The sequence below is a fragment of the Miniopterus natalensis genome, chromosome 10 (assembly GCF_054644295.1).
Source record: "Miniopterus natalensis isolate mMinNat1 chromosome 10, mMinNat1.hap1, whole genome shotgun sequence".
Classification (NCBI taxonomy): domain Eukaryota; kingdom Metazoa; phylum Chordata; class Mammalia; order Chiroptera; family Miniopteridae; genus Miniopterus; species Miniopterus natalensis.
The window spans coordinates 55516669-55530524 of record NC_142090.1 but is presented as its reverse complement, the minus strand read 5'-3'; the positions used below and the strand labels follow the sequence as shown (position 1 = coordinate 55530524).

At 37.6% G+C, this 13856-nt stretch overlaps 1 protein-coding gene across 1 annotated transcript in view; it reads left to right on the top strand.

Moving 5' to 3' along the window:
- Positions 1-13856, top strand: part of ABCB1 (ATP binding cassette subfamily B member 1) — a 79710-nt gene that overhangs the window by 30599 nt on the left and 35255 nt on the right. Inside the window, exons 8-9 of the mRNA XM_087821129.1 lie at positions 5359-5483; positions 12863-13034. Coding sequence (XP_087677255.1) covers positions 5359-5483; positions 12863-13034 — 297 coding nt within the window. The remainder of the gene's footprint in view (positions 1-5358; positions 5484-12862; positions 13035-13856) is intronic.

Genomic DNA, 13856 nt, shown 5'->3' with positions numbered 1-13856 from the left:
CCTGACCCTTGACTGTTCCTGCCCCACCCCTACCTGTGGAAGGCTGTTTTTACCCTGACTCTGTACTTGATACTTGGTTTTAAATCTTCTGTTTAAAACCAGTGGGAAACAGCAGGTGCCAACTCATTGAGTTCTACCCCTGCCAGGACTCCATGCTGTCCTGAGCCATAGGGTTATTTGGGGAAGAGCTGAGAAAGAAAGGAGTAACTCTCATATCTCACCCTCTGCCTTCTATGAAAAGGCATGCTCAACTCTTAAAGAGCTGTGTTCTCTAGTTGACAATCTTATAATCACACAGCAAATAGAGACCCAAGTTCAGTGAACCACCCACATGTCCCACTCAATTAGCCTGATTGGTTTTAATGTTTTTGGTTTTGTAGATTTTTGTTTAATTTGTAAATCAGTTTTACGGTTTTATCAGCATTCTAAATGGTTCTATGTTTATATATATTTAAACCATTGGTATGAAAATGGTTTTAAAAAATACTTCCTAGTCCCACCTGCATACAAATCCTAAAACTGCAGTTCTCTCTTCCAATCAAGGGCAGAATAAAACTTATTTTCCCTTTGAAGGCTGGGCGTGGTATTTGTTTTAAACTGATTAGATGTAAGAGAGGGTTTTGGTGGAGAGACTGGCCCAGTATGTAATTTCTGTTGGGTTCAACACAAGTTAAAGAAGATATTACAAATTTGTGTGGCAAAAGGATATCAAAGAGGGGAGCCAAACAAAGCTGAGGCTAACAAAATTAATCAGGCTGTAAGCATTAAGAAGTTTTAGATTTTTATTCTGTAGGATGGATATTGTTTTGTTATTGCAAACAGTAACTACCATTTATTGGGCATGTACTACGTCAGGCAAATGCATGTGTTATCTTTTCTGAGGTATAGCTATTATTAGGTCATTTTACAGAGGAAGAAATGGAAGTTTTGAGGATTCTGTTAATTTGTTGCTCAGAGTACCACAGGGTTTAAATGGTGTTCTTGGTGGTGAAATTGCACCTCTGTATCAGTCAGCTGAAATATTTGGCAAAAGCTTTCCATTAATTAATTAATTTTTTATGTATTAGAATATCAAGCAAGTCAGGTGGCCAATTCTTCATATCAGCGTTTGTTGATAAACTGTTTAAAATGTATTGATTTCCATTCCAGTTAAGTTGGGAAACCAACAGTAAGTTCATATTTATTACTTACTTATGCATTGCTTCAGATACTATTTATTTGATAAATGGAGCCCTAGGCTTATTCCTGGAGACATAAGCTTTCATCCTCACATAAACTTTGATGTGATTTCAAACAAATTTCTTAAATTCTCTGGTTGTCACCCACTTTAAAAGAAATGTGGTCCAGTCTGGGAAGCCTCTTTGTCCCTGTGAGCCTGAAGCTCTCCTACTCAACCCAGAGACACCAGGGCAAGAAGCAGAATAGGAAGGGACCCAGTCACAGCAAACTTTCTGGTCCAGGAAGCCTTTTAGATGGGCGCTGGCAACTCTTTTCCCCGCCCAGAGACACTGGAGCAGCTGGAGGGCAAAGGTAGGAGCATCACCATACTCTGCCCCCAGCAAGAGATACCTGGTGGTGTGACCTTGATAAGCCACTTTCACTCCCTTAGGTAGCAGAAGCAGAGGCCCATAGGAGCCCCAGCACCTCCAGATAAACCACGTTGACCAAAATAATACCACAAAGGCTCTGCATATTAAACTGCCATTAGAACCACAGCTCACAAAAGTAGGCCAAAACTAATACGAAATAATGATGAATGTGAACTGCAATTGAAAGTTCTTTTTACAAATAGTAGGTCAAAAGTTGCATGCTAAACCCAAAGATGGTTACTGTTTGGTAAAATAAAGGTTTAAATAGGACTCAGAGTCTCCTATAATAGTAGACAAAATGTTCAGGATACAATAAAAATGTACTTGTCACTCTAAGGACCAAGAAAACCACAACTTGAGTGAAAGACCAATTAACTGACACCAATATTGATATAAATCATATGCTAGAATGATTTGACATGAATTTGAAAAAAGCTATCAGAAAAATGCTTCACTAAGCCGTTACAAATTCCCTTGAAACAGAAAAAATAGAAAACATCAGCGATGGAATAGTTTTGAAAAAAGAAAATGACATTAGAGAACTGAAAGATACGACAGCTCTATCTCAGTGGGTGGAGATAATAGGGCAGGATCTGCATGTCTGGAGACAGAACAGTAGAATTCATGTATTCTGAAACAGAGAAAATAAAAAGACGCGGGGACCTGTGGGACAATAACAAGATCCAAAAGACAGTAACGTTTGTTACCTTTGGAGTCCCCGCAAAAGAGGAGAAAGAGAGTGGGACTGAAGGAGTATTGGAAGAAATAATGGCTGAAAATGTCTACCCAACAACAGCAGGCTATCCTTCAAAAACTGATTGTTAAACAAACTATGGTGCATGGAAACCTTGGATTACTACCGATCAATAAAATGGAAAGAACTCTTGATGTACTTAACCACCCAGATGAATCTCCAGAGAATTATACTGTGTGAAAAAAGCCAATCAAAACAAGTTGCATACCACTTGATTCCATTTTTGTAGCATTCGTGGAATGACACAATTATAGACAGAGAACAGATTAGTGGTTTCTTGGGGTCAGAGATGATGGGGGAGAGGAGGAGAGGTAAGGGGTAGGCTAAGCGGTGGCTATGGCTATAAAAACTAGGGTAAGGGATCCTTGTAATGAAATTGTTCTGTGTCAGGGCTGTAGTCACATGAATCTACACAGGTGATACCATTGCTTAGATCTAAATACATACACACACACACACAAATGCATGTAAAACTGGTAAATCTGAATAACAGTGGTGGCTAATATCAATGTTAAATTCCTAGTTGGGACATTGTTCTGTAGTTTTCCAGATGTTATTATTAGGGGCACTAGGTGAAGGGCACATGGAATTTCACTGTCTTATTCTTTCTTTTTTTAAAATATATCTTTATTGATTTCAGAGAGAGGAAGGGAGAGGGAAGGAGAGAGATAGAAACATCCATGATGAGAGAGTCATTGATCGGCTGCCTAGCCCACAACCCGGGCATGTGCCCTGACTGGGAATCGAACCCCGATCGCCTGGATCCTAGGTCGACGCTCAACCACTGAGCCACGCCCGGCCAGGCCACTGTCTTATTCTTACTGCATGTGAATCTATAGTTATCTTAAAAAAAAAAAAAAAAGAAAAGGTAAAAAAAAAAAATGTATAAATTATCTCAAAATGAAAACCTTCATTGAGAAATGGAACAAAAATGAAGTCAGACTATCCACAGTGGAAAGAAAATATTGCTTTCAAATATATTAGTTTGAGTAATATAAAACTGCCTATATTAGACAGTTTTTAACTTACAGAAATAACAATTTCATATGTGTCAAACTAATACCAATTAAGGTTTGTTAAGAAACCGTCAGCCTTTGGAAGAAGGGATGGGCTAGTGATTCTTCGTATAGTTTATGTGGGTAATTGGAATTATCACCATTTTATTACTTTAGACTAACAGTGGAGAAGTTGCCTTTTCATATCCCTAAGAATAGTTTGGTAGGATTTTTTTTTTTCTTTTAACAGACATGGTTACTTAAAAAACAAAGCACTTAATGAAAATTCTACCATAGTTTTGCCTACACATATGCTTATAATTATGGAAGGTCATAGAGGGGGAAAAAGAGCCAAGTTTATTGAATTTGATATGGTACTTGATATATTTAACAGTGTCTTAAAATAGCATATTTTGAAACTCCTAATTCAAAAATATTTCTGGTAATCTTCCTGTTGATGGCTGTGTCAGGTGTGGATGATTGTTGTGGAATGATATTTTAAGAAAAGCAGAGAGAAAGAGCTGAAGCAGATTGCTCGTACCTCTCATATTATGCAGACGTGTTTGTTCGGGGACGGCAGTGAGCACCCTGGCTCAGACCCAGTGTTGTGAATGATTCAGGCAGGTGCAGTGGGCAGCTCTCCTTTAACTCCGACACACAGCAAAGGAAGAAGTGCATTGTTAAAATGAAAACAACTTTGAGCTCTTTATGACAAGAAGGAGTAGACTAATAGTACTTACGCAAGTGAGTCCACAAGTGCCTGTAAATTATTTATGAAACAGTGTAATGTGGTTAATCAGTATTGTATTATGAACTGCTTGTGTGTAATCTTTAGTTAGATGGTTGACTACTGAGGCATTCCAGGTATAAAGAGTAACCTTAGTTTTATGCCCGTGCCAGGTGATTTGATTTTCATCATAGTGCCCTCTGGGACCAGAGTTCACTTGTCAGTGGCTGATTTCAGAGAGAATCCCTCCAGTGGCTGTTAATTCAGGCTTTGAAGCCATATGGAATCAGGCTCGAATCCTGGATATTTTATTTATTTGTAAAATTATGTAACCTCTTCATCTCTCCATTTTCTCACATATAAAGTGGGGGAAATAGTACCTACTTCACTGTGCAGTTGAGAAGAATAAATGAGATCCTGTGTATATAAAGTGCCCAGTACTGTTTCTCCTGCAGAAAAATGCTCAGGAACCAGACAGAAGGATCAAAGAATATTCAGAAAACAAAGCCCTCCCTGGTGGCTGCGTGTATTGTTTTGCTCAGCAGCTCCAGCTTCCCCTGACATGTGCAACTTTCCTGATGTACTTTCACCGCACAGCACTTCGTCCTCAGCATTTTTCTGGCTTCCACGTTGACACTTCTGGACCAGAGTAGCATGAGCAATTGCTGTGTTTCCTTGGCATAATGCCTTTTTTCTACATTTGTTTATAGTATATACCTTCTTTTGTGTAATTTAAGATCTCCCAAAGCTCCTAGTTTTATTTATTCAGATGAGGATCCATGAAGCATTCAGTGAGAAAATAAAGAAAAAAATTAATATGTTTTTATTGATTTGAGAGAGAGAGGAAGGGAGAGAGAGAAACATCCATATGAAAGAAACAGATCTGTTGCCTCCTGCACTTGCCCTGCCCAAAACTCAGGCAAGTGCCCCCACTGGGAACCCAACCTGTGACCTTTCAGTGCACAGGATGATGCTCAACCAACTGAGCCACACAGGTCAGGGTGAGAAAATAAAATTTTTGATTGAATTTATTATCTGTCAGTTCAGTCCAAAAGAAGTGAAGCAGCTTACAGAGTGAAAAAAAAAAATATATATATATATACACACACACACATACATATATATATATATGCTAAAAATCAGAACATCATGACCAAAAACAAGTAAAAGATTTTGTTCTATGCATATATTAACATACAAGCAGCATTTGTGTATATATTTATTTTTGTTTTACAAAGGATAAAGTTAACTTGGTGCAAAATTTACACGATCTGAAATTGCATTTTTCAACAGATACTGTCCTCATTTACTGATAAAGAACTCTTGGCGTACGCAAAAGCCGGAGCAGTGGCTGAGGAGGTCTTAGCAGCCATTCGAACTGTGATTGCTTTTGGAGGGCAAAAGAAAGAACTTGAAAGGTTTGACTCTCTGTTTTTAACTTGATAGAAACATTAAGTTCTGTGTCCTCTCTTATGCCCTTCAGGTTGACAGTGTTGATTATAAGGGCTTTCTCCAATATATGTGTTTCTCTAAATAGCTTCATGCACGTTACAGCATGTCTAGTATTCTGGAGAAGCTGTAACTCCAGTTGTACTGTTCTTTTTTTTGTTAATGTCATGCACTTGGGCTTTTTTGACCATTTAAAAAAATTTTCAGTTGCAGTTTGCATTCAGTATTATTCTGTATTAGTTTCAGGCATACAGGATAGCGGTTAGACAATTATATACGTTATAAGTGTTTCTCCCGAGACTTTAAGTACCCACCTGGCGCCACGCATAGTTATTACAGTATTACTGACTATATTCCCTGTGCTGTAATTTACATCCCTGTGACTGTTCTGTTACCTCCTTCCCTCTGGCAACCATCAGTCTGTTCTCTGTATCTATGAGTCTCTTATATCTGCTAATTCAAAGCATTTTCTAGAGTTTTCTAGGTGGGTAGTGACATAAAAATAGTTTCGTAGTGCTGAAACATATTTTATATCCCTGATGATAATTTTTCCATCAAGTAAATTATTTATTTATTTATTAGCTATAATTGACATATACCATCCTTGATTCTCTCAGATTGAAGGAGTATTTTGCGTAAGATCTATGGGGACATGTTAATCTGTGGTTCATTTCCCCTCTTGCCTGACCCCTAATCGGTAGTTATGCTCCATGATTTAGAAAATAAAAATATAACTAAAAAGCATATTTGTGCAGAAGCTCAGAATCTTTTTTACTGTGTGTTGTTTAATATTTTCCTTGCAGCTATTTCCTTTATTAGATTTCCGTGAGTATAGATAGTAATTTGTTGAAATTTGTAATATCAGATCCATTGATTTCTGAGCAGCAACAGAATTTACTTAAAATAACATCTGATATTATAGTATTTTAGGTTATAAATATATATTTTTTTGAAAATAGGAAAAACTAAACTATATTGTTAGGGAGATTATACATTGTTTGGTAAAGCTGTAAAGAAAAACAAGGGAATTTTTGTAAGCCAGAATAATGATTACCTGTTCAGGAGATGAAGAATTGTGGGTTATGAGTGGGAACAGAGCAGGGAGTTTCTGCAGAGCTGGAGGTGTTTCATTTCTTGACCACAGTCATGGTTACATGGTTGTTCACTATATAATTATCTTTTAAACTGTACATATGTGTTTGGAGCACTCTTTTGTTCATATGCTATATTTTACCCCACAGAGATGTCTTCTGTGAATGATTTGTGATGATGATATACTATAGTCCAAAGGGAAGACGTATCTTGATTTTTTTGTTAAGGTTTTTGCTCTTCCCTTAAAATATGTCTGACTACTAATCTAAGAAGTCTTCCTTAATGACCAGGCAAACATCCGCCTCTCTTGGAGCTTAAATTCTAACAGGGGCAGTGGAAAGGCATAGACAACCACAGAAAACAAAATACCTAACATACTAGGTGGGGTAAATATTATTGGGAAATAAAATACTTTTTTAGAGTTATAGGGAATTCTATGTAGAGATATTATTCAGAAAGTCCTTTCTGATTAATCATTGCTTCAGCAGGCACAGAGTGAAGTTTTAGACTTGGGATTCTTTCCAGTTTTTCTCAATGGAAAGATGGACCAGAAAAATAATGTCCACCAACCTAGGGAGGCAAGCATCGCTTACCTGCTTCTACCTAGTTTCTGAGCTGGGGGAAAGCATCTCCCATAGAAATCAAAATCTGAGGCCTATGCCTTATGTGCAGTTCGGGTCTGAATTTGTAGTACTCTGCAGGCCAAGGAAACAAATAAAGAGAGAATAATAAACAAAAATAAAAGAAATAAAATCTATAATGGTTGGAAAATAAGAAGCAAAATTTTCATTATTCACAGATGATATGATTGTAGGCATTGGAATTCCTGTAGACTCAGCAGACTAACAACGTAACACAAGATCTGAGTACCTGGTCATGATTCAGAAAAAATGGCATTCCTGTGAACCAGCAGTGACCAATTAGGAAATAGATAGTATTGCATCAGTTCCAAGGTGCACATTTTTCTGTTACAACTCATCTCTGACATTGAGATACATCCTACAAGCAGTGCCTTCTTACAATTGCTATCGATCTGGATGGAAGCCAATTCTTCCAGGTGGGATTTGGGTTTGCACCATTCACTGGAAGCACTACTAACCTGAGACCACCTTCCATTAAATTCTATGTCTACACTGGTAGTATGAATGCATACTACCTGCATGGATACTGCCTTATGGTTCAAATTCCCAGGGGAGGTTGTTTTTTCCAGCCTTTACCTGGTGCCAAGGCTGAGACACACATGTTCTCCTGCTGTCACTTTCCATGGGGCATATGCCAATTACTCTGAGGCTCCAGCCCTTTGGGTCCCAGCTGTGTAAGAAGTGTCCTATTAAAATCCTTTCTTGATGGTACATAAAATCACAGAATAACAATACTTCTTACAATTAATGACATCCTAAATTTGAGAAGTATGATACTTCTGAAAGATATTATTATTAGCAACAAAACTATAACGAGATATGGGACGTAACCTGGGTAGAAGGGAAAGGGCATTATGGGAGTCAAGTCCAATATTTAGAAATTAAATGAATCTGATCATTTTAGTTCACTAAAAGTATAAAGGAATTAAGATATTTTTAAAAATTATTTTAAATATGTTTTAGTTGATTTCAGAGAGAGGAAGAAAGAGGGAGAGAGAGATAGAAACATCAATGATGAGAGAGAGTCATTGATGGGCTGCCTCCTGCACTCCCCCTTCCTGGGGATCGAGCCCGAAACCCAGGCATGTGCCCTGACTGGGAATCGAACCGTGACCTCCTGGTTCATAGGTCAATGCTCAACCACTGAGCCACGCCAGCCAGGCAAGATATTTTTTAAATGGAGTGCTTTAATTTGTAGGTACAGAATGATTTTTTCCTAGAGAAGGTGGTGATCAACTTTTTATTATAAGAATAAACAAGTGGGCCTACATAGCTCTATTCAAAGATTTATTTTATGTGTGGAATCATTTCCTCAGAAGATAACAGTCCCTGAAATGTATCTGAGAGGACACTCTCCCCTGGAAAATTGGAAATTAGTTTTGCCTGGAGATTAAGAGTTGACTTAGGACTGCAACCTGAAGGCTTAAGGTTCTTTCCACCTTGGCCATTTCTGGAAGTTTCATTTATTCAACAAATTTAGCCAGCATCTACCATATGACAAGCACTGTGCTAGCCTTTGGATTCTCTGTAAATCAGAAATAGAGGATATTTGCCCTCGTGTAATCCTTAATCAAAATAGTAAGGTAGAAAAAACTGGAAGAGGGAAGGGAGGAAAGTAAGAAAAATTTAAGAAAGACATCAAAGAAATGAATTAAATTATAGATTTTTAAAACATACTATGAAAGAATCAAAGAGTGTGCTGGTGAAGGTGAGGAAGGCACCTTCCCTTTCCTCTCTGCTTTCAAATATACAAGTAACTAAGGAGGTTTCATCTAGGCTGAGACTTGAGGGATGAGAAATGGCCTTCCAGGGTGCAGGGAGGGATAGAAGAGTCTTCTGGATTTCCTGAGGTGGCAATGACTTTGGTATGTTCTAGGAAGTATAAGGCCTGAGTGAGGTGAGATTGAGGTGAAGAGAGGCTGTTGAAGGTGGGTCGGGCTGTCACGTGGGGGGAATTGCAGGCTATGGTGAGGAGTTGGAATTTTATTCCAAGGGCATAGGGAAGGGGTTGAGGATCTTAAATAAGGGAATAAGTGTCCACATTATGTTTAAGATTATTTCTCTGTCTGTAATTGGTCTGGTGAGTAGATGAGAGCAGTTAGAGACAGGCTGCAGTAGTGTCCAGGTGAGAGGGCTTATTGTGGCCTGGTCCAGGCTGCTGGCAGGAGATGGGTGACAAGTACATAGATTTGGGAGAGAATTTGGAAGTAGAATTGAAAAAACTATTGTGAGACCAAATATAACCCTTCAGTTTTCTTTCCAGCTCCTTCCCCTTCCATTCTCTACTTCCAAAGAGAGCAACATTTAAGGTCTCTCAGTCTTTCTCTTCAGATTAGCAGGTGCATGAGGAAACTGGCTTTCTTAAAATGAAAATTAACCAGAATTTAAAGTGAATTTAATTAATAATAGAGTATGTTATTCTCCTTAATTAAAAATTTTCTGTGAGTCTTGTAAATGTTTACCTATTGGTATTGATTTTTATTTGCTTAATTAAAATTGTTCCTTGCTCTTGGAAATGGCAGTTGCATCACTGATAAATACTTTTGTAATATTTATGAAGAATAATTTTCTAAATATCAATGTTTTTGTTATGTGACATTAGTCCATTTTAGGAACTCCTACTTTAATTACCACTTTCATACTAATGCTTTTAGTGAATTTAATAGATGATTTTGTACTGTGACATTTTTATGGAAATGCTAATCAAAAAGTAAAAGCAGTATTGTTCATATTTCCCCCTCTTTACGCCCTTCTTTTCTTCATTTATCTTTTCTGGTTCTAAATGATTTTCCTCCTTGTTGCTTCTTCCTGTGCAAATGTTTCCTCTGGCTGCATGGGACAACAGCTTGTCAGTGAAATGATTTCTACATTAGTCTCGGTAAGCAAGAACTGAAATAAAGGAGATAACAGGGTTTGAGTCATAACTGTTCAAGTTCCTTAAATGTAATCATGTGTAATTTATGCCTAGTAGTACCTCAGATCAACTCATGAAGTGGGAAATTATATATATATATATATATATATATATATATATTTAACCATTGAAACATGTTTCTCAAAACTAATTTTTCAAAGATTATAACTGGCAAGTTGGAGATTGACAACTTTGGAGGAAAAAAACTCTAATAATATGTTACTATTTTATCACTATAAAGTTCTGTTTAAGTTTGGTCTTCAGCAAATATGGGATTCATGTAAATTTCATGTAAATCTCAGCACTTCTAGAACCCTAAAGTAGCTAGTTAAAAAAAGTCATGAAGCCAGAAAGGAATGCGTGCTCACATCTGAGCGGGGCTTGAACTCTGCTGTACATACTAATAGAACAAACCTCCAAAGAATATTAATATAATATTTATATAGTCGTGTTTTGTGGTTTAAAGACCTCAAAATATGAATTTTAAATGGAAGTAAGCTCTTTTATCTCAACAATTATGAACAACTTTCTATAAGGCAATGTTCTAAGTTCTATAAGGTTCTGTGATTAAGAGGATGAAGACAGATTTAAAACGTAATTATAATTTGTCCTATTTCCCTAATATTACCTTGATTCTGTATTTCCAAAGATCCTTCTTTTTCTTTAAATTTCGTCCCATTATCTTATCTCTACATCTGTCTTCTTGAGCAAAATTGCCTTCTGTGTTCCTTTCAAATAAAGATAAAGTTACAGACACCATGTCCTTTAACTTCAGCATCAGAAATGAATTGCTCTCCGAGGGTTTAAAAAGTACTGGAATTAACATTTGGGAGTGAGCTTTAAGTCATTAGAACTGGAGAGAGAAAATCTGTTAGTGGACCCCAACATTGCTTTAGTTTTTTGTTTGCTTCCTTGTTTTTGCTCCCTTTTATGTAATTTGAAGTGCTATGTAACACTTTTTACATCGAAAGAAACTGTATAGTTTATCTTATTTCCATAGATATTTATTTTAAAAGTCACTGACTTGAAATTTGCTGTATTTTCTGTGAGAAGTATTAATAGGTATTCTCCAAGTTTGGCTAATATAGTAGAGACCTTTGTGCTGTGAGCAGGTTACAGGGTTCTAGAAGTGCTGAGATTTTTATTTTCTCAGTTCTTGAGGCAGCCAGAAAGCCTTGGGTGGCCAGAGCCCCTTCCTCCAGCAGTGGGCAGCGTTACGTGACCACGTTGGAGACACTGACAGAGGGAACAGGATGTAGGCAATGTGTGGCGAGACTAAGGAAGGGGACACTGAGACATAATGAGGGATTATTGTATATTTTTAAGCCTGATAATTTTTTCAGGTCAGTGATATTTAAAATAAATGTCTATGGAAATAAGATAAACTATACAGTGTATTTAAATGTAAATTGTATTACATAGCAATTCACAGCTCTCAAAACGCTCTTACACATGGGTTGAACCAACTCAAAGAGTCGGGGGGCTTTACTAGAAATAAATGACAAAGATTTACTCAAGGGTCTTAGAGTATGCAAACTAGAAACACAGCTAGGCAAAAAACCAGAAGTGTTCTGAAGAGGAAAGAAAAGTTAAGGGTTCTTAAAATAAAAGTCACATGCTTGAGGATAATCAGTCCTGCATTCTTTTTTTCTTTTTTTTTTAATATATCTTTATTGATTTCAGAAAGAGGAAGAGGGAGAGAGAGAGATAGAAACATCAATGATGAGAGTGTCATTGATCGGCTGCCTCCTGCACACCCGCAACTGGGGATGGAGCCCGCAACCCGGACATGTGCCCCAACCGGGAATCGAGCCATGATCTCCTGGATCCTAGATTGACGCTCCACCGCTGAGCCAGGCCCGGCCGGGCAGTCCTGCATTCTTAGCCCTAGGATTGTTCCAGAACGGTTATCAGTCAGATGTCAGGGGTGTGGATGATGGATGCCAGCTGGTGTGGAGGATTGGCACCAGGAGGTCTGGTCATGGCTTGAGTTCTTTAGGGGATAGTCACAGGGTTACCTACAGGTAAATAAATGTCTGGGCATTGATGCAAGACTGGGAAGTTCAAAAGTTTAAGTTTCCCAGCTAGTTAAAGCAAGAACAGAAGCATTTCCTGAAGCCTCAGCCTACTTGATTTCAGTAATTTAGCAGCTTGACCATAGTGACTCCATTGTTACTTCACTCTTTTCCTCACTTGTCTCCTTTCAGCTGATCCTTCCAGTAGTCCCAGAGGGATGCAGGACGGGGTGCACACTGTCTCCAAAGCTTCTGGAATATTCCGAAATTTAAAGGACTTATCTATGTTGGACACTTTCTAGCATTATACCTTTGTTTTATTAATAAATTTAAAAAGCATGCAGTTTTTAAAGGGAAAGCATAGTGTTCATAGCATCTATTTTGTCTTGTGTATGAAACAATGCCAGTTTTAGAAGTTTGCTAAATATTACTCCACTTATTTCACTATTGCTGAGGCCAGAGAAGAGGCTTTTACTTAATCTCTGTAAGCCTCAGTTTCTTGTTCTACAGGAAGGGATTAAATAGTACTAACGTCATAGGGTCAGTGTATGAACAAAAGGAGAAAATATGTGTAAAACACCTACCATGGGGCTGGGCACATTGTAAGTCCTCAGTAAGCATCATGCTGTATTGACCCATTTCACAAGTTTATGAGTACATGTGATAATTTTTGTTACTCCTCCCAGGTACAACAAAAATTTAGAAGAAGCTAAAAGAATTGGGATAAGGAAAGCTATCACGGCCAACATTTCCATGGGTGCCGCTTTCCTGCTGATCTATGCATCATATGCTCTGGCATTCTGGTATGGGACCTCCTTGGTGCTCTCAGGACAGTATTCAATTGGAAAAGTACTCACTGTAAGTGATATTATATTAAGAAAAGAATCACTATTAAAAACGCCAATGAAATCACAGTATGGTGTTGGCTTGACTGTTGGAGAATGTATTTTGAAGAATGAATGAATAACAAAGAGACATGCATTACTAGGTTAAAAAGTGGTAAGGAAATTAGATGTATGCAGCAACTAGTTTTTGTCTTTTTTATAATCCCCCTTGCAACATTTATCCTGTGGCCTAAATAATATTAACATCACCAGGCTCTATAGTGTCAACTTTTCATTAGTTGTGATTATTTCTTTGTGCCAGACACTATGCTGAGCATATTACTTTTATTTTCTGATTTACTATTCATAACAATAAATGGCAAAGTCCGCTTTAACTTCTTTTCAAAATCTTTTGAATGACACCTAGTACACCTCACCAATTTATGGAAGCGTTAAAGTGCTTCTCCTCCTAAAAGAATGTGCTGTTTGGAGGTTTTCTGCCTGATAGGTCTTTGTACAAGTATAGAAGGCTTGCCATTTGATGCTGTCCTTTCGTATTTAAATACAAGGACATAATTCACTAATCAAGCTCAGTCTACATCTTGATCTAATAAAGTACCTATTGTCAGAAGTGTCACTCGGTTCCTCTATCATAGGCCAAGCTTAAGTATATTCAGTTAATGACAAGCCGTATTTGGTTGAGTCCCTTAAAACAGTTTCCTTTTTCAGGAAAGAGATTGGTAGTGTGGGTCCGAGCATTGTGTCTCTTGTTTTTTCAGACTGTTGCCTCACCCACAATGTATGGGGCTATTTAGTTACGAATGGTTTTATTTATTTGTTTGTTTGTTTATTTATG